The sequence below is a fragment of the Acartia tonsa genome, chromosome 15, assembly GCF_053477335.1.
Source record: "Acartia tonsa isolate MP-2025a chromosome 15, ASM5347733v1, whole genome shotgun sequence".
NCBI lineage: Eukaryota > Metazoa > Arthropoda > Copepoda > Calanoida > Acartiidae > Acartia > Acartia tonsa.
This window is the reverse complement of record NC_137274.1, coordinates 2777826-2797182: the sequence shown is the minus strand read 5'-3', so window position 1 is coordinate 2797182 and position 19357 is coordinate 2777826. Positions and strand designations below refer to the sequence as shown.

Genomic DNA, 19357 nt, shown 5'->3' with positions numbered 1-19357 from the left:
TATATCTTGTTATATATCAAAATATAGGTTTTTAAGGTCAAGAAACTCAAATTCAGAGCTAAAATAAGCATAAGTCTTACCTGAAGCTAACCCCCGCGGGCTATGTAGATCTTCTGCAGGGCTTAAGTGCATTTTACCTAACCTAACCTAGAAAGTTACTTATTTTATTGGTTTTTTCCTTGAATGAACTGTGTCTATGAATGAGGAAATTTTTTTAGATGATCCAGCAAGTTGGGGACCTCCTTGGGTCAGCCTCCTGTATGAAGAATCTTTTAAATGATGGCTTTAGGACTGAACACTGTGTATCTAAGTAAAACCTAGCCCGCCTGGGTCAGTCCCCGACTTGCTAGATCATCTTAAATAATGTTCTCATGAACAGTATATTCAATTAAAAAAACTTCAAAAAAGTAAGATTCTAGGTTAGGTTTGGTAAAATGCATTTAAGCCTTGCAGGCAACCCACCTAGCCCGCAGGGGCTAGCTTCAGATTAGTCTGATTCAATTATTAGCTCTCAATTTGAATTTCTGGACCTAAAAAACCTATAATTTTATGTATGACAGCACATACTTTTTAAAAATGCACTTAACCCCTGCGGGCCACCCACCTAGCCTGCTGGGGTCGGTCCCAAACTTGCTTGATCATCTTAAATAATGTTCTCATAAATAGAAACAGTTTATTCCAGAAAAAACCCTAAAAAAATGTAAGGTTCCAGGTTAGGTTAGGTAAAATGCACTTAGGACTTGCAGGCAATCCACCTAGCCCGCTGGGGCTAGCTTCAGATTAGTCTGATCCTTTTATTAGCTGTAAATTTGAGTTTCTTGACCTAAAAAACCTATAATTTGATGTATGATAACACATACTTTTTCTAAAAAATGCATTCAACCCCTACGGGCCACCCACTAGGGTCAGTCTTCGACTTGCTTGATCATCTGAAATAAGATCCACATGAATGGACAGTTTATTTGAGAAACAAAACCTAAAAAAAATAATATTAAATGTAAGTTTTTAGGTTAGGTTAGGTAAAATGTACTTAAGCCCTGTTGGCAACCCACCTAGCCCGCTGGTGTTAGCTTCAGATTAGACTAATGCTTATTTTAGCTCTGAATTTGAGTTCTTGACCTTAAAAACCTATATTTTGATATATCACAAGATGTATTTTGGAAAATAATGCACTTAACCCCTGCAGGCCACCGACCTAGCCCGCTGGGGCTAACTTCATATTAGTCGGTCCTCGACTTGCTGGATCATTTTAAATAAAGTCCTCATTAATAGACACAGTTTATTCAAGAAAAAAACCTGTAAAAATATAAGTAAGTTTCTAGGTTAGGTTAGGTAAATGCTCTTAAGCCCTGCAGAAAACCAACCTAGCCCGGGGGGGTTAGCTTCAGGTTAGTCTAATGGTAATTTTCGCTCAGAATTAAGTTTCTTGACCTAAAAAACCTATATTTTGATATATAACAAGATATATATTGGAAAAAATGCACTTAACCCCCGCGGGCCACCAACCTAGCCCTCTGGGGTCGGTTCCCGACTTGCTGGATTATCTTAAATAAAGTCCTCATTAATAGACAAAGTTTATAAAAAAAACATGTTAAAATATAAGTAAGTTTCTAGTTTAGGTTAGGTAAATGCTCTTAAGCCCTGCAGAAAACCAACCTAGCCCGGGGGGGTTAGCTTCAGGTTAGTCTAATGCTAATTTTCGCTTAGAATTTGAGTTTATTAACCTAAAAAACCTATATTTTGATATATAACATGATATATATTGGAAAAAATGCACTTAACCCCTGCGGGCCACCAACCTAGCCCGCTGGAGCTAGCTTCAGATTAGTCTAATGCTTATTTTAGCTCTAAATTTGAGTTCCTTGACCTAAAAAAACTATAATTAGATGTATTACAACATATGTATTGGGAAAAAGGCACTTAACCCCTGCGGGCCACCCACCTAGCCCCCTGGGGTCGGTCCCCGACTTGTTGAATCATCTTAAATAAAGTCCATATGAATAAATACAGTGTATTTAAGTTAAAACCCTAAGAAAAAACAATTTAAGTTAAGTGTCCACATCAAAATAGACCAAAAAAAGCCTAAAAACCCCATTTCCGCAGGGTTTTTCTTACCTAACCTAACCTTAAAATAAAAAATTTTAGATTTTTTTGCCATTTAGATGTAATACCTATAGGACTAGGCTTATATACTAAGTTTGAAGGTTCTAGCTAAATTTTAAGACCATTTTGCTCACGGATTACGAATAAATGTCATTACGCCCCCCCCCCCCCTTTATATCTCTATCTATCTATGTTAAGGGTGGACCCTTTGCTAAGCCATGGCAGACACGCTATGCTAATTTATATCTCTATCTATCTATCTATCTCTGTTTAGGGTGGACCTTTTGCCCAGACATGGTAGACACGCTATGCTAAGTTATCTCTCTATCTATCTATCTATGTTTAGGGTGGACCCTTTGCCCAGACCTGGCAGACACGCTATGCTAAGTTATCTCTCTATCTATCTATCTCTGTTTAGGGTGGACCCTTTGCCTAGACATGGCAGACACGCTATGCTAAGTTATATCTCTATCTAACTATCTATCTATCTATGTTTAGGGTGGACCCTTTGCTAAGCCATGGCAGACACGCTATGCTAAGTTATATCTCTATCTCCCTATCTAACTATCTATCGATGTTTAGGGTGGACCCTTTGCCCAAACATAGCAGACACGCTATGCTAAGTTATATCTCTATCTCTCTATCTAACTATCTATCTCTGTTTAGGGTGGACCCTTTGCCCAGACATGGCAGACACGCTATGCTAAGTTATATCTCTATTTCTCTATCTATATTTAGGGTGGACCTTTTGCCCAGACATGGCAGACACGCTATGCTAAGTTATATCCAAACAGGTTGGGACAAGTTTTTTTTATTAGCACAGCTACTCTATCATTACAGTTTTGTGCACCTGTGTGTGTGTGGGGGGGTGTGTGTGTGTGTGTTTGTGTGTGTATTTAAACAGTGAATATCTGCTCTATAACTCACCTTGTCTGTTTGTCCATCTATATGTTTATTTCTTTTTTTTTGGGGGGGGGGGGGGCTTTGCTTCTTAGGGACATTGTTCATTTGTGTTCTATGCCTTTTTTTCACCTCTTCCACAAAAAAACCCAAACAATTAATGATTTCTTCTCATCAATTGTCAAAACACCTTGGGACCTCTGCAACAGTAGTCTCTCTCTGTCTCCACAAGAAGAATGTGTGTGTGTGTGTGTGTCTGTCTACTCTGGGATAATTGTGTATTTACTGTTTAGAATTGAGCTTCACACAGACAGTAATAAACCTGAATTAATATTTATGTGTGTGTGTGTGTGTGTGTGTGTTTGTGTGTGTGTGTGTGTGTGTGTGTGTGTGTGTGTGTGTGTGTCTACTGTGGGATAATTGTGTATTTCTGTTTAGAATTGAGCTTCACACAGACAGTAATAAACCTGAACTAATGTTTATGTGTGTGTGTGTGTGTGTGTGTGAGTGTGTGTGTGTGTCTGTCTACTCTGGGATAATTGTGTATTTACTGTTTAGAATTGAGCTTCACACAGACAGTAATAAACCTGAACTAATATTTATGGAACAGATAGAAGATGTCAACACAGATTTACAGCAGGTCATAATAATAATAATAATAATAATAATAATAATAATAGTAATAATAATAATAATAATAATAATATTAATAATTGCCCATAAGTTAATAAGTTGAGGAGTAGAATCAGGAACTTTTGTCCGTTTCAAAATATCTTGTTCCTAACCTTAGGAATGACTAAAAAAAACACTATTTTTTAAGGTTTATTTGAGAATTGTCCAATTTGTAGAGGTTTTTTGAGATTTTCTCAGGCTAGGAACGAGATTTTTGGGAACGTTCAAAAGTTCCTGATTCTACTCCTCAATGAATTTTCTGGGAGCACCATGAAGCCATAGTTCTGATTCATTAATTTTTTGACACCAATTTACAAATAGCTATACATTTGTATGTCTGGTCGTCAGCGGTTTTAGGACTTAGGATAAATTTTAAATCATCCAGAGCTGTATTATACTCATATAAATCATTTGCAGATCCCCGCTTTGTTCTCAGAAAAAAATGTCAAAAATCGACCCACCCTAATATATATATATATTTAGGTAAAGAATGAGCAAAGTATTATAATCCGTACAAAAGACATGCGCATTGTTCTCACAAATTCTGATGAAATAGCCCTGAGGGAGTGGTCAGTACAGCTGAGTAAAACCCTGCGGGACTCCAAGGTAATGTATATATAGTTTTTACAAAGTACAGTACAAGTAGAGACGTAACATTAAAAAATAACAGGATGTCTGTGTGTGTGTATCTCAAGATCTTGCTAACCAATGATGTTCTCCTTTACAGTAAAGCTTGACTTTTCAAGAGAAATTGTTATGGCTCTACTTACTCTATATAAATGCATACTACACCTCTGTTGTTTTAGGAATTATTGGCTGGTCTGAGGAAGGCTGGTAAAATCTATGGAACAAGAGAGGGAAATTTGCCTAATAATTAATATCAACCAATAGTAGGGCTTTATTTTGTCACATGACTAAAAATCAGCCAATAGTAGGGCTTTATTTTGTCACATGACTAAAAATCAGCCAATAGTAGGGCTTTATTTTGTCATGTGACTAATGCTTGGTAAAATCTATGGAACAAGAGAGGGAAATCTTCCTATTAATTAGAACTAAATTCTGTGCCACTGTGCATCAGTTGTGCACCAACTGTAAATGTTTCCTGCACAACAAAGGTGTTATCATCATAATATTAGATATTAATTTTTTTTATTTATGTATTTTATTGTAATATTTATGTATTAGCAATGTGCAGTTATTATTATTATTATTATATATACTGTAAAATTTGCATTGGCAAAATAAGTCTTTCCATGATTACAGTTGTTGCCAAGTTACAGAGGGGGGGGGGGAGGATTCATGTAGCCATCAAACTTTGGAGGACAATGCTAGTTCAATATAACCAAGTACCCAAAGTTTTACAGCCAACACACGTACTAGATAAGGGAATTATAAAACTTTGGGTACCAACGTGTTTTTTTTTATGTAAAGCCAAATTATTAACCCTTGTCTAGTCTTATGATGTAGTCTCTTAATTTTAAATTTTATTTCCAACTAAAAAAATTATTAGACCAAGTTTATAACTTGGAAATAACTATCAAGTATTATACAGTATTAGTGTGTAGTAGTTTCATTTTAAAATTGTATTCTTTTCAATGTTGAATTTTTAACTTTTAAGTTATGTACATTTCAGAATGTTAATTAATTTCCACTTCCTATGGATATAACTGTTCTTGTTTATTTATATATAAATATGTTAAAATCTTCCTATCCGTGTCAAACCTTGCTTGTATGATGATTTTTGTAACAACAAGGTACAATATATTGCTACTCTATAATCAATGCAGTACACATTTATTTGTAGAATTTTTTCTTGAGTTTTGAGCAGCGCCATTTTTTGGACAATTAGGCCATATATAATTTTATAGCATCTCAATAGTCTATATGTAGGTATGTCCATTATATATGTAATAAGAGATTAACTCTCAAATAAAATATGAAATTGTTTGCTTTTATGGATGTTGTCCGTTATTTTTTATATATCCATAACTTGAAATATATTATATATGTGTTTCCATCCTTTTTTTATGATTATCCTATTATTATTATTATTATTATGTCTCATATGTGAAATAAATAAATGTTATCTATGTTAAATATTGTTACATTGCATAATTCGTATTTATTATATTTAAGAACTGGGTTAGATTTAGACAATTTTTCTTTATTATATTATCTATTTCCACTATACTATATCCTTACTGGAAAAAGCAATTTTTGTGATCAATTTCTTACACATGTCTTCCAAATTTGCTTTAAAACACAGCAAAAACGAAGGAGGATTTAAGCAAGCAATCAACTGGAAAATTGCGTGTTTAAGTAAGGATTTCATAGCAAAATTGAAACATTTAAGTAGGAAATAAATCACAAAAATTGCTTGTTTTTAAGTAAGGATATTGCACCCAAAATGGAGGATTTAAGAAGCAATCAACCCTTAAAAATTGCTTGCTTATTCAGCAAAAATGGATGATCTAAATAGGCAATCAATCCCAAAATTTGCTTGTTTATGTAAGGATTTTGCACCTGAAAGGGAGGATTTAAGCAGCAATTAAACATAAAAATTGCTTGTATAGGCAAGGGTTTTTGCTGCAAAAACGGAGGGTTTTGATAAGCAATCAAGAAAAATGGAAGATGCAAGAAGGCAATCAACCACAAAAAATTGCCTGAAATGATTAAAATTTAAAATTAAAATAATACGGTTTAAAATCTTTACCTCTCAGACATTTACATCAAAAGCATCCAATTTTGCTGATTCTTATCAGACACCCTTATATTTAGGGGTTTATAGTGCAATAATCATTGTTAAAATCAGTAATTTACTTACCAAAATGTCTTGTTAGTCTGTTATTACCGATTTATGTACGACACTTTGTTGTAAAATGCGGATTTTTTCGATGTGAGACTGTCCGACTTAAATGCGACAAAAAGGCTTATCCATTCATAAACCGGTGAAGTGCTAATACAGAGTTTACTAGGGAATAGTTATTGATCGCGATCGTGGCTCAACACATAGCGCATCCGCTCGTCGCCGGGGAGTTGATAGGTTCGAATCTCGGGCCGACACCGCGTCGTAACGAAAGACGTTAAAATGGTTTGTACTGCTGCTATGTCAGGTGTGTGACATAAGTAATGGTAGGGGGAATGCCTTGGCTCACAAACAGAGGCAACTCATCACCACAAACAGTTAGAACTTCTCAGACAAAGGTCGTGCAATCAATGGGTTAATGCAGAACATGGTAATATCCTCTTATAAATTGTTTTTCTATTTTGAAAATTTGAGTACCCCCACCCCCCCGACAGCGAACTATGAACTCTGGCCGCAGCGCTCGGCTCCTTAGCCTGCCTAGCCACAGTGCTCGGCCCCCTTGCCTGCCTAGAGTATAATAATCAACATGTTTAAAATGAACGTACGGAAATTCTGATGATGATTATAGAGTTGCTACAATTTCTATATCGTACTTAAATACTACAGGAATCACCATGCCAAGTTTGAAATTGATAGGACAATTCTAACATGCCTAAAACAATGAAAAAAAGCTATCCGTTCCGGACAGATCGACACCCTAATTATAAAAAAATCTTCGTTTTCAAAAATCAGATTAATCGGATTAATTATATCCTATAAAAACTTGTTTAAAAAAGTTAAAAATCGTCATGTTTAAAATAGACGTATGGACATTCTGGTTTTGATTATAGAGTTGCTGCACTTTCTAAGTCATACCTAACTGTTATAAAAATCATCATACAAAGTTTGAAATCGATAGGACAATTCTAACCTGTTTAAATTAACGACAAAAAGTTATCTGCCAAGTACATACGGACGTACGGACCGACCCTAATTACAGAAAAGCTTTGCTTTTAAAAAGGCTGCTGTGTGAGTATTTTATATCAAACTTAATTTGTTTATCTGTCTATTTAATTATCTATTATATATATTTAGAAATTAGATATTTTAGGAGAAAAAAAATCTTCCAAAATTTATGTGAAAAATCTTTGAAATATTTTTGGTATCTCAGAAAATTAAACATAGAAAGTTGTTCTGTTATAAAATGTTTTGCTTCATGGAATGAATCTTTATTGGGAAGCTAGTTTTTCTTAACTTTTCATACAGGTAAAATATTATAATAATTGGTGTATTCCCGCAAAGAGTCTAGTCGAACAAAGAAACCCGCTGAAAAAGGGTAGTTTTTTAGAGAGAGAAAGGCCAATGAGCTGTTTGTTACACTAGTCCCCAAAGTATGTCTGTCTGCATATCTGTCTGTATGTCTGCCTGTCCTTCGCTCTGCTTGTGTAAGGGTGTAAGGGACATCTTTCTTCTAGTTGGAAATTTTAAGTATAAAAAAGAACCACTTATAAGTTGTCAGAATTGTATTTGATAAAATATTTAACAAAAATCACGCAACCTTCATTAAACTAAAATCTTTATATAAGACTAATAGGACGTTTGTATGTCTGTCTTTTGAATGGGGGAGGGTTAATGGTTCTCCCCCTTTCTTCAACCCTTTTATCTTGTATATTTATAAAGATCTTAATGGATAAGACAATGGACGATAATAATAAAAAGAACCACTCATAAGTTTTCAGAATTGTATTTGATAAATAATTTAACAAAAATCACGCAACCTTCATCAAACTAAAATCTTTATATAAGAGTAATATGATGTTTGTCTGTCTGTCTTTTGAATGAGGGAAAGTTAATGGTTCTCCCCCTTTCTTCAACCCTTTTATCTTGTATAATTTTAAAGATCTTAAGGGATAAGACAATGGACGATAATAATAATAAGAACCACTCATAAGTTTTCAGAATTGTATTTGATAAATAATTTAACAAAAATCACGCAACCTTCATCAAACTAAAATCTCTATATAAGAGTTATTGGACGTTTGTCTGTCTGTCTTTTTATGGCCTTCTTTTGAATGAAGGGAGGTTGATATCTCCCCCCCCCCCCTTCACCCTTTTATCTTGTATATTTATAAAGATCTTATGATATAAGACAATGGACAATAATAATAATGATAACAAATTTACCCCTTTTGTTATTGGTGGAATTATTTGGTGAAAAGTTTGGACACTTCTAGTTAGATAGAAATATCAATCTAGATTTAATCAAAGTACCCAAAGTTCTGACATACAGACACATGCACAGACATCCTGTTACTTTTATATAAAGTTGCTTCACTCCTCCTAGTCTTCAGGGGAGTGTGAGGGAGGTTAGAAAAATATCCTTAAACCAATCACAAGATATTCTTAAAGCTTTCCTGAAAAGTACAACTTATTCAGACCAACGTTTTTAAAGATTTTTAGCTTAAGATTCAAATAAATAGTGGCAACGCCCCTAGAGGCATAGAGAAGCACTTAAGGTGGGTGGATGGGGGAGAATTTACAATTTTAGATTTAGAAAGAAAAATTTTTAATAGTGATTTATCTTAGGTGGGTGGTGGTACCCTCGCTTAAAATAGTTATAAACCTTCCCTTGACAATAATAGCAGCAGCAAGTTCTTTTAGTTCAATATTCTAAACCAACCGCAGGACATAGATAATCGCAACCTATTCCAACCAGTAGTTTCAAAGATCTTAATTATCTTCAAAAAAATAGTGGCATCGCTCCTAGAGGCCTATAGAGGCACTTGAGGGGGGGGGGGAGGAATAATGCAAACCATACCCATTTTCAATTTTTAAATTAAAAAGTAAAAGGTGAAAAATTATTAGGGTTGATTTATTTTGGGTGGATGGTTTTACCCTCCCTTAAAATAGTTATAAACCTCCCCTGGACAATAATGGTTCAATACACACAGACAGACATACACAATACACAGACATATACAAAGACTCAGAGACATCATGTTACTTTTATTTACTAAGTATATTTGCAATAACTTTTATTTAATGAAATCTTCCAATTTTTAACATGTACAAAACGGCCTGCTTAATTGCTTCAAGATCCATGTCAGATCTATATAGGAAATAAATGTCTATAAACGAGCTCAAGTTTTCCAAGGAATATATGTATATAACTCATAGTGCTCCAATAATCCATAATAAACTCTCATTGGCTAGAACGATAAGACCCATTATTTTACTTTATCAAAAATAAATTCATTATTTTCATTTCATGTTGCTATTTACCTTATATTGATGTATTTAATTTCTAATCATAAAAAAGAAAATTTAAATTTATAATATAATAAATTTAAGAAAACTCTGTTTTAAAAGAATTCGATTGTGGCGACACTTTGTGTGTTCAAATATTAAACTAAAATTGTAATCATCATCATTAACCCTTTGGTGAAGGTAATGTAAAGAAAAAAAAATAATTTTAAAAATCTTTTTAAAATCATTTAAATTATTGAATATTTACTTTCTTTTAGATAGTAATGCCGGGTGAGGAAAATATATTTATTGAGAAATAGATATGCATATAGAAAACTAGCCAATAGGGAGATAATTATATCGAGCCAACTCTAGTATTAGTATACCTAGTATTGTTTTTTTAACACATTTTTAAAAGCGAAGCTTTTCTATAATTAAGGTTGGTCCGTCTGTAATGCATAGCTTTTTCATTAATTTAGGCATGTTAGAATTGTCCCATCAATTTCAAACTTTGCATGGTGATTTCTGTAGTAGTTAGGTATGATTTAGAAAGTGTCAAGAATGTCTGTACGTCCATTTTGAAAATGATTTTTAACTTTTTTAACAACAAATGTCAGTGTGATATAATGATCCGATTAATCTGAGATTTGGAATACTAATTCCTTAGACAACAAAATACAATGTTATTAGCGAAGCATCTCTATAATGAAGTTCTAAAAAAGTAATTATGTCCTTAAATACAGTGTGTTTTTTTATGAGAACTTTTTTGAAAGTAATTTTACCCCACTTATAGTTATCAGAATTTAATGATTAATGGCTTATTTTCTTCGTTTTTTAAGGCAATTAATAGAACAACAAAAACATATTTCAGTTTTTATTTAAAAAGTACAGTAAAATCTAAAATTCAAAACTTAGGTGTCAACATCTAAAAATGGTTTTAGCGCATTTTTCTTATGCTCAAATAATCAACCTTTTGCAAGAATGGCTGCTAAACACTTCAAAGTTGAGATATAGAGCTAAAAATGTATACAGATACTATAAGGGACATGTACTAGAACATATCAAAGTTTGAAGGTCATATCTCAACCAGGGAGGGAGTACTGGCCCCCCAAAGTCGACTACAGAAAATCCACTTTTTAAAGAAAAATGCGCTAAAACCATTTTTATATGTTGACACCTAAGGTTTGAAATTTAGATTTTACTGTACTTTTTAAATAAAAACTGAAATATTTTTTTGTTGTTCTATTAATTGCCTTAAAAAACAAAGAAAATAAGCCATTAATCATTTATTTCTGATAACTATAAGTGGGGTAAAATTGCTTTCAAAAAAGTTCTCATAAAAAAAACACACTGTATTATACTGCATTTAAGTATTTTTTCAACAAATTTACTCACAATTTTGTTTCAAATTTTATATATATATATTCAGTTCTGACACTCTACAAGTGTTAATGTTTGTTTGTCATACCGTTTCAGAGCTTTGCTTTTGTGGATGTTGTCATCCTTGTTAATTATAGAAAAACAACTCTATAATGCAAAGAAATGTATATTAAAACATATTTATACAGAGAACAATTAATAATTCCTAAATTACTAATTGTGGCCAAATCATTATTCTACATTCTTTATATCAATTAATTCCGGGTCGGTAAAGCATGCCTGTGGTAATATCCAGGTTTATTTCTATCTCAATACTAAATTTAATAATTTAGGGGCTAATTTGACAAAAATCTTAGAGGGAAAATTTTTTTTAAATACAAAAAAACTAATTTTAAAATAACACTTGAAATTTTTAAGAAATTTTATCAAAATTTGGCTACAGGCTTGCTTTGTACAGAAATCAAATCAAAATATTCATAATAAATATTCAAATCTATTTTTAAATCTATGATTATCATGAAATTTGAAAAAAAAATATTTCATTTTTTTAAAGAATTAAAAGGAAATTTGAATACTTATCAAAAATATATATAACCTTACATGCTAAATACTAGAGGGGGGGAAGTTTTGACACATTTGTGGAAACAGTGTGTATAGGCTTTATCTTTGGACAGAGAGGATAGGTTATTAGGGATAAAATCATTCTTATTTGATAGATTTCCCCCAACTTTAAGATTTTTTTTGATGGGCCTCCAGGTTCAGAAGCTGCAGGCCTCCAGGTGGTGTCTGGACAGGTAAATATAAAAATTAAATTTTTTTTTTGAAGAGTTAAAGGAAGCCTGCAAGAAATACCACGCTTTAACTGCTGAAAGACTGCCACAAGTAGACCCAATACCCCAAATTTGAAGCCTTCAGCTTCTATAACAAAAAAGTTCTAGGCATTTTAAAATGACATTTTATATACAATGAAAATTTTGAAAGAATTGCAGTGCTAATGTTAGAAATTTTGAAATTAAACTACGTGGCCTAGAAACAAAATTATAAGCTTATTTTTGTCATAAATTTAGGCAACCAGTAACTAATTATATTTTTACAATAAAAATATCCATTTGTATAGTCAAAATCATTAAAAAAAATTAAGTTAAACTTGCTTTGTACCGATTGTACTGTAGCCAATCAGAAGGCTGAATCAGCTAAACAACCAATCACAGCTGAGCTTGTCTTAGTTTCCCCCTTTGTTTCCGTTTGATTTTCGTTTAAAAATGCAATTTAAATCGAATTTTTTTCATGGATTTTGACTATGAGATGTGGTGTTTTTATTGTAAAAATGTAATCAGTTACCTGCAATCTAAGTTTCTGACAAAGATAAAGTCATAATTTTGTGTCTAGGCGACGTAATTTAATATTGTTTTTTTCTTTTATAAGCATTGTAAATATTTCAAAATTTTCATTGTACATAAAATGCTATTTTGAAATGCCTAGAACTTTTTTGTTATTGCAGCTGAAGCCTTTAAATTTCGGGTATTGGGTCTACTTGTGGCAGTCTTTCAGCAGTTAAAGCGTGATATTTCTTGCAGGCGTCCTTTAAAGGTCAAATTATAAAACAAAATATACATCTTTGTTTTCAAGTATGTAAATAACATTGAAAAATATGCATATTTTGTTTTATAAGTTGACCTCTAACCCTTGATTTTTTTTTATTTTTGCCTGTCCAGAGACCCCTTGGAGGCCTGCAGCCCCTGAATCTGGAGGCCTGCAGCTCATGAACCTGGAGGCCTATCCAAAAAATCTTAAAATTGGGGGAAATTTATCATATAAGAATGATTTTATCTTTAATAACCTATCCTCTCAGTCCAAAGATAAAGCCTGTACACACTGTTTACACAAATGTGTCAAAACTTCCCCTCCCCTCTTATATTTAAAAGTTATATGAATAAATAGCGCAGCATTAAATAGATTATCTTTCCATAAATAATCTTCTAAAATTTCAATATCTTTAATACTAAAGTAGATTAAATAATGTTTCCTTTTTTTGAAATCCTTCAATAAGAAAGTAAGACACATTCAACCTTTTTTTTGGCTGTATATTAGTTGGACAAACCTGACAACATTATTGATACACTAGCTATAGAGTTGCTGCACTTCATATCATATTAAATATCTAAAGTATGGTTTTATAGATTATATAGTTGAAATTAAAGTTGAATTACTTTATCCAAAAAAATGTAATAAATTCTTTAAATTTGAATGTGGGTAATTTCTATAAAACAATACTATAGATATGTATTTCCATCATGGTTTAGAACTTGTTTGAATACAGCTCAGATGAATTAGATTCTAAGCCATGATGGTAAAAGTTTACAAACATACATATGGGACAGTATAGAACATAACTAAAGATAATAAAAAGTAATTAAATATCATGAATACCAAAACCTTACCAAAATCTAATCAAGAAATTTAAACAAGAAAAAAATCTAATTAGTTAGTAAAGTATTTCTTCCCCTAGAGTTTATACATTAGATATTCAAAAAAATCTAATTAGTTAGTAAACTATTTCTTCCTCTAAAGTAAGTGCATTAGATATTCAAAAAGCTACTTTTTATATAATCATAAAAAAGATTTATTCTGAAGTTTTTCAATTTACAGTGTGCTAGAAATATTTAATTATGGAATAAATAGGAAAATATTCAATGTTTAATCTTACTTAAACTCTCATTGATTAGATTAAGGGAGAGTATGTTCAATATTCATGATAAGTTATTCAAATTTGAAATAAGACCATCATCCAAGAAAAGAATTTGAAACTTCAGCAGAACATTTGAAACAAAAATGGGCTTAACTACTTTAAAAGTTTTTTTTGTGATGTACATTTTTATGTATTAATCTTGGAAACGCAGAGCAAAGGACTTTGGAAGATTGTGATCAGTCCTGAAATATTATTTATTTACTAGTTTAAAAAATAGTAGCAGCTATGCCTCTAGAGGCCAATAGTGGCACTTTAAATAATTGTTTTTTATTTCAAATATCTAATTTGAGAAAAAAAATTCTATGTTGTGTTTAAGTCTCCACATAAAATTTTTTTTTTTATATTTTTTTTGTGATTTCTCTTGGGAGGTTGGTGTTACCATCCCCCAAATAATTAAAACTTTCCCGGGACCTATGAGAACCTACCCTATTAAGAAGAACCGATCAGTTCTGTGGTTTACAAGATCCTTTGAACAGGCAAACATCCTATTACTTTATTATAAGGATATACAGAATACATAAGGTATGATTAAGGATAAGGAAACAGAATAGAAGCAAATAGAGACAAAAAGGATTTTTTGTCTGAAACTAAAGATATCTAAAAACACTAATTTGATTCGTTTATACTTTTGGGGGAAATTCATAAAAATAATTATAGACCTTCCCAGGACCTATGAGAAGCTACTCTGTTAAGGAGAACACGATTGATTTGGTGGTTAGTGAGATCCTTTGGTACAGACAAATAGACAGACATACTGTTACTTTATTATAAGGATAAGTCAAAATAGATGTATCTGACCAATAGATAGATATAAACTTTTTGATATTTATATGCATAGATAAATATCCTACCTATAATTTATATAATTATATCTCAACTCCTCTCTTGGCACCTAAAAAATATTATGTTTTTTAAAATTTATTTAAACTAGAACATATTTTGTATATATGATACTAGAGTTTAAAAGCAAGAAGATCATTCTTGAATAATGATTCTAATTTTCAACATGCAAAGGGTGATCTATAAAGCTTGATATTTCTTACTATGTCTGTAAACTATGAAATGCTTGTTTCTTTAACTGAGTGTTAAGATCTTCTTAATAATTTGGTTTCATCTTAAAGTTAGCTACAACTTTGTTCATCACAAAAATTTTTTACATTGTAATTTTTAGGGATAAAGGAGTAGGAGAGAAAAATTAAACAATTTCCTCCCATATTATTACATTTTACCTTTAAATGTTAGGGGAAAGATTTAATTGATTTAAGTGCCAACCCCCCCCCCCATACAATGTTAATTCATTTCTTTTTTGTGGGGTGGTCATTTTTTTCTAGGGGTAATTTCTCTTCGGAGGGTTTTAGTACCCTCTCCCAAAATAATTATAAACCTTCCCAGAACCTATGATAAGCTTCATTGTAAAGGAGAACCATATTGGCTCAGCGATTAGTAAGATCCCTTGGTGTAGACAGACTCACAGACACATTTCCTGTTACTTTAGCATAAGGATATGAATATTTATGCTTTTAATACTGTTAATTAATATAATACATATTTTGACTATGTATACTGCTACATAATAAAATAATATTATTGTATTTTGTTTCTTTTCTTTGTTTGTTTTGACCATTTAATTACAGATCAAAATATTTTTCTTATTTTATGAAATTTTAAGACTTAGATAGACAGACAAATAATACTATATAAGAATAATCAAATTATATCTATAGATTGATTAAGCTTACCATGTCCTCTAAGTATTTCTGCTATTTTAGCTTTTCTGGTTTTCTCTTCTTCATTCTGCCATCCATAATTAAAAAGGGCCTTATCTAGAGCTGTTTTACCTAGAAATTTGATAATTTATTAGATATGTAAATGATATGACTGTAGATCAAATCTTGCAATACATATGGGGCATTAAAGAATAAAAGTCAAAAAGATGAATATTGAATCTAAATAGTCTATTTATGGCTCTCCTTTACAGGGAGCTTCTTTTCATAAATTATAAAGGAAATATTTCTATCAAAGGTGTGCACTAGGGTTTGAAGGGGGATAATAATTTAGAATTTTTTTTAGAAAATAAAGATTGTTAAATTGAAGGTCGAAGGAAACAAAATAAGACAGACCAACTTATATTAAACAGGGGACATGCACATTTTTTTTGGGAGATGAGGTGTTAGGAGGACACTTCCCCAAAACCAATTAAAGGGCAGAAAGAGGTCTGACTTTTAAGGATTAAGTTTAAAAGAAGTTAAGCACATCACCATGAAACAAGTAAGTTCAAAAGATTTAGTACTTAATTTTCTACCCCACAAAAAAGTAAAATTTTTAGAGAGATGTTACCTCTTCTCTCCTAAAGAGATAGATAGAAATATCCTCCCAAAATTCTCTGTTATAAAATTTTATAGATTTACAATAGAATGTTAGATAAATAGATAAACAGACAGAACGATAGATAGAAAGAAAGAAAGAAAGAAAGAAAGAAAGAAAGGACGATAGATAGATAGATAGATAGATAGATAGATAGATAGATAGATAGATAGATAGATAGATAGATAGATAGATAGATAAATAGATACATAGATAGATACATAGATAGATAGATAGATAGAACGATAGATAGATAGATAGATAGATAAACAGACAGAACAATAGATAGAAAGAAAGAAAGAAAGGACGATAGATAGATAGATAGATAGATAGATAGATTGATTTATATGACGGAAATAAAGTAAAATAATTTTATAACTAACTTACTAATATATATAGAAAAGTATAATTTTTATTTAAGTAAGATAGATAGAAGGATATTTAAATATATTATTATAAGAATATTATGTAACTAACCATCCATATTCTTATCATTGACAGTAGCTCCTTGTTTTAATAAGAGCTGCACAATATCATGGTGTCCCCACTCTGCTGCCCACATAAGACTTGTCCATCCTAGATATAAATATATTAGATTTAGTATATATTGTGTAGTTTAGAGTAGAATTATAGATACACAGAGAAATATATATAGAATAGTATAATTTTGTAATATATGTATAGTGAGATAGATATAGATATAAATATATATGATGGAAATATATTATTATAATAATATTAATGTAACTAACCATTATACTCCTTGGCGTTGATATCAGCTTCATGTTGTAGTAAGAGCTTCACAACATCAGTACGTCCATTCTCTGCTGCACCCATAAGACTGGTATATCCTAGATATAAATATATTAGATTTATTATATATTGTGTAGTCTAGAAAAGAGTTATTGATACACAGGGAAATAAATATAGAATAGTATAATTTTGTAATATATGTATAGTGAGATAGATACATAGATATATATGATGGAAATATAGTATGATAATAATATTATGTAACTAACCAATTATATCCTTGGCGTTGATGTCAGCTCCATGTTCTAATAAGACCTTCACAACATCAGTATATCCATTCCATGCTGCCCTCATAAGACTTGTCCATCCTAGATATAAATATATTAGATTTATTATGTATTGTGTAGTTTAGAATAGAATTATAGATACATAGGGAGTTATATATAGAAAAGTATAATTTTGTAATACATGAATAGTAAGACAGTTAGATAGATATTTATGTGATGGAAATATAGTATTATAATAATATTAATGTAGCTAACCATCATTATCCTTGGCGTTGATGTCAGCTCCATGTTCTCAGAATAGAGTTAGAGATACACAGGGAAATATATATAGAAAAGTATAATTTTGTAATATATGTATAGACAGGTAGATAGATATATGTGATGGAAATATAGTATTATAAAAATATTATGTAACTAACCCCATTTATTCTTGGCATTGATGTCAGCTCCATGTTCTGATAAGAGCTGCACAACTTCATAGTGTCCTCCCTCTGCTGCCAAGATAAGACTTGTATATCCTAGATATAAATATATTAGATTTATTATATTTTGTAATTTAGAGTAGAATTATAGATACACAGAGAAATAGAAAAGTAATAAGTGGTGGATAAGTTGGGTAAATTAACTAACCATGACTATTTGTAGCTTTTATCTCAAAGTTTTCAGTTAATTTTGTTGTTACCTCAATGTACTTCAAACATTTACCCCCCCCCCCCTCTACCTACTAATATTTCAAAATTAAATTGAAAAAAAGAAGGTTAGCCATAACTCTTGTATTATATGTCTGCAGAGGATTCCTAAAACTGAAGGGCCTACAACTGTGGTGCCCTAACCATCAGGGAGTAAGGGAGGGGACAATGGGCAATTAATTCAATTTAAGAGCGTTCGCTGAAAAGCAATGAAAACCAGATTTATCAAGAAAATATTACCAAAATTGTAAAGGGATTATGGTAACCTAATTTAGAACAAAATTAGTTCTAAGAAAAAAATCATTTACTTGAAAATTAAATTATCAATACATCACAATGTAGTAAACATTCTGTAATTAATAACTTGAAAAATCTTGTTTAGAACTACCTAAACCCTTCTCATATGTTTTTAACTGACACATAAAGTCAAGCGGTTCTTAGATTAATTTATACATAAATATCACAGTAGAGTTTCTATACATGAAATGACATTTTCTTGGGAAAAAATATTTGTTAAAACCAGCCATTAATAACAAATTTTTCTGTCTGCATATTCAAAACTAGCTCAGCTAGTTAGCAAGGCATTGATGTGCAAGTACCCAAAGTCAGCCAAAATCTGCTGTATTTGTGCACATTCCCTTTAAGCCAGTACCCAAAGTCTGCGACTCCTAAAAATTGAATATTCGATCCATTGTCCCCTACCTTACTCCCTGCCTAACCATGCAGGGCTAACCAATACAAACTTACCAAACAGCAGACCAAAAATAAAAAAAAACTAATTCCCTCTCTTATATTCAATTACATAAAAATGGTGGGATTAAGTGCTCAAGAGGCAGTTTAGGGAAACATCTGTAATTTAAGACAATTAAATTAATTAAAAAACAACTGCACTGAATGTTTTAATTTAAAATTAAAGAAAGAAAGTATTTACAAAGAAGTAATTCTAAGCCACTTTTTAATCAATATTATCAATCAACTAGTTCTAGAGTATGTTCTGGCTTGTTACTTAAAGGGACTGTGAACGAGAAAGTTTCTCATCAAATTATCAAATCTTAATTTCATCTCATTCATATAATCTCAAAGATAGGGCAAAACTGTCTCTTATTTCCTTAAAAACGGCTTTTTCCACCGATTTTTATCATTTCTAAGATTGGGGAAAAAATTTCTGGACTATAAAAATGTGCAGTTAATTGTCTTTTTTTCCTTCTATAGCAACAACTAAGCTTTTTGACATAGTTCTCTATTTTTTCTAACAGTTATGCTGACTTTTAACATAATCCTTGCTTTAAACTAATGTATAGTTACTTAGAAATTGATAAAAGTGCAATATTTCTTTATAAACAGTCAGATGAAAATGTAAACTAATTCT

At 31.4% G+C, this 19357-nt stretch overlaps 2 protein-coding genes across 4 annotated transcripts in view; one reads left to right on the top strand and one right to left on the bottom strand.

Moving 5' to 3' along the window:
* LOC145306780 (G protein-coupled receptor kinase 1-like) overlaps positions 1–5772 on the top strand; it is a 32499-nt gene extending 26727 nt beyond the window's left edge. For all 3 annotated transcript variants that reach the window (XM_080149078.1, XM_080149077.1, XM_080149079.1), the window contains 4 exons: positions 2842–2897; positions 3562–3643; positions 4159–4281; positions 4482–5772. In XM_080149078.1, coding sequence (XP_080005204.1) covers positions 2842–2897; positions 3562–3643; positions 4159–4281; positions 4482–4553 — 333 coding nt within the window. In that variant the 3' untranslated portion in view covers positions 4554–5772. The remainder of the gene's footprint in view (positions 1–2841; positions 2898–3561; positions 3644–4158; positions 4282–4481) is intronic.
* An 8989-nt stretch (positions 5773–14761) lies between these two features.
* The window catches only part of LOC145307552 (uncharacterized), a 34321-nt gene continuing 29725 nt past the window's right edge, over positions 14762–19357 (bottom strand). The window contains exons 19-24 of the mRNA XM_080150009.1: positions 17719–17817; positions 17282–17380; positions 17012–17110; positions 16737–16835; positions 15635–15733; positions 14762–14787 (exon numbers count right to left, since the gene is read on the bottom strand). Coding sequence (XP_080006135.1) covers positions 14762–14787; positions 15635–15733; positions 16737–16835; positions 17012–17110; positions 17282–17380; positions 17719–17817 — 521 coding nt within the window. The remainder of the gene's footprint in view (positions 14788–15634; positions 15734–16736; positions 16836–17011; positions 17111–17281; positions 17381–17718; positions 17818–19357) is intronic.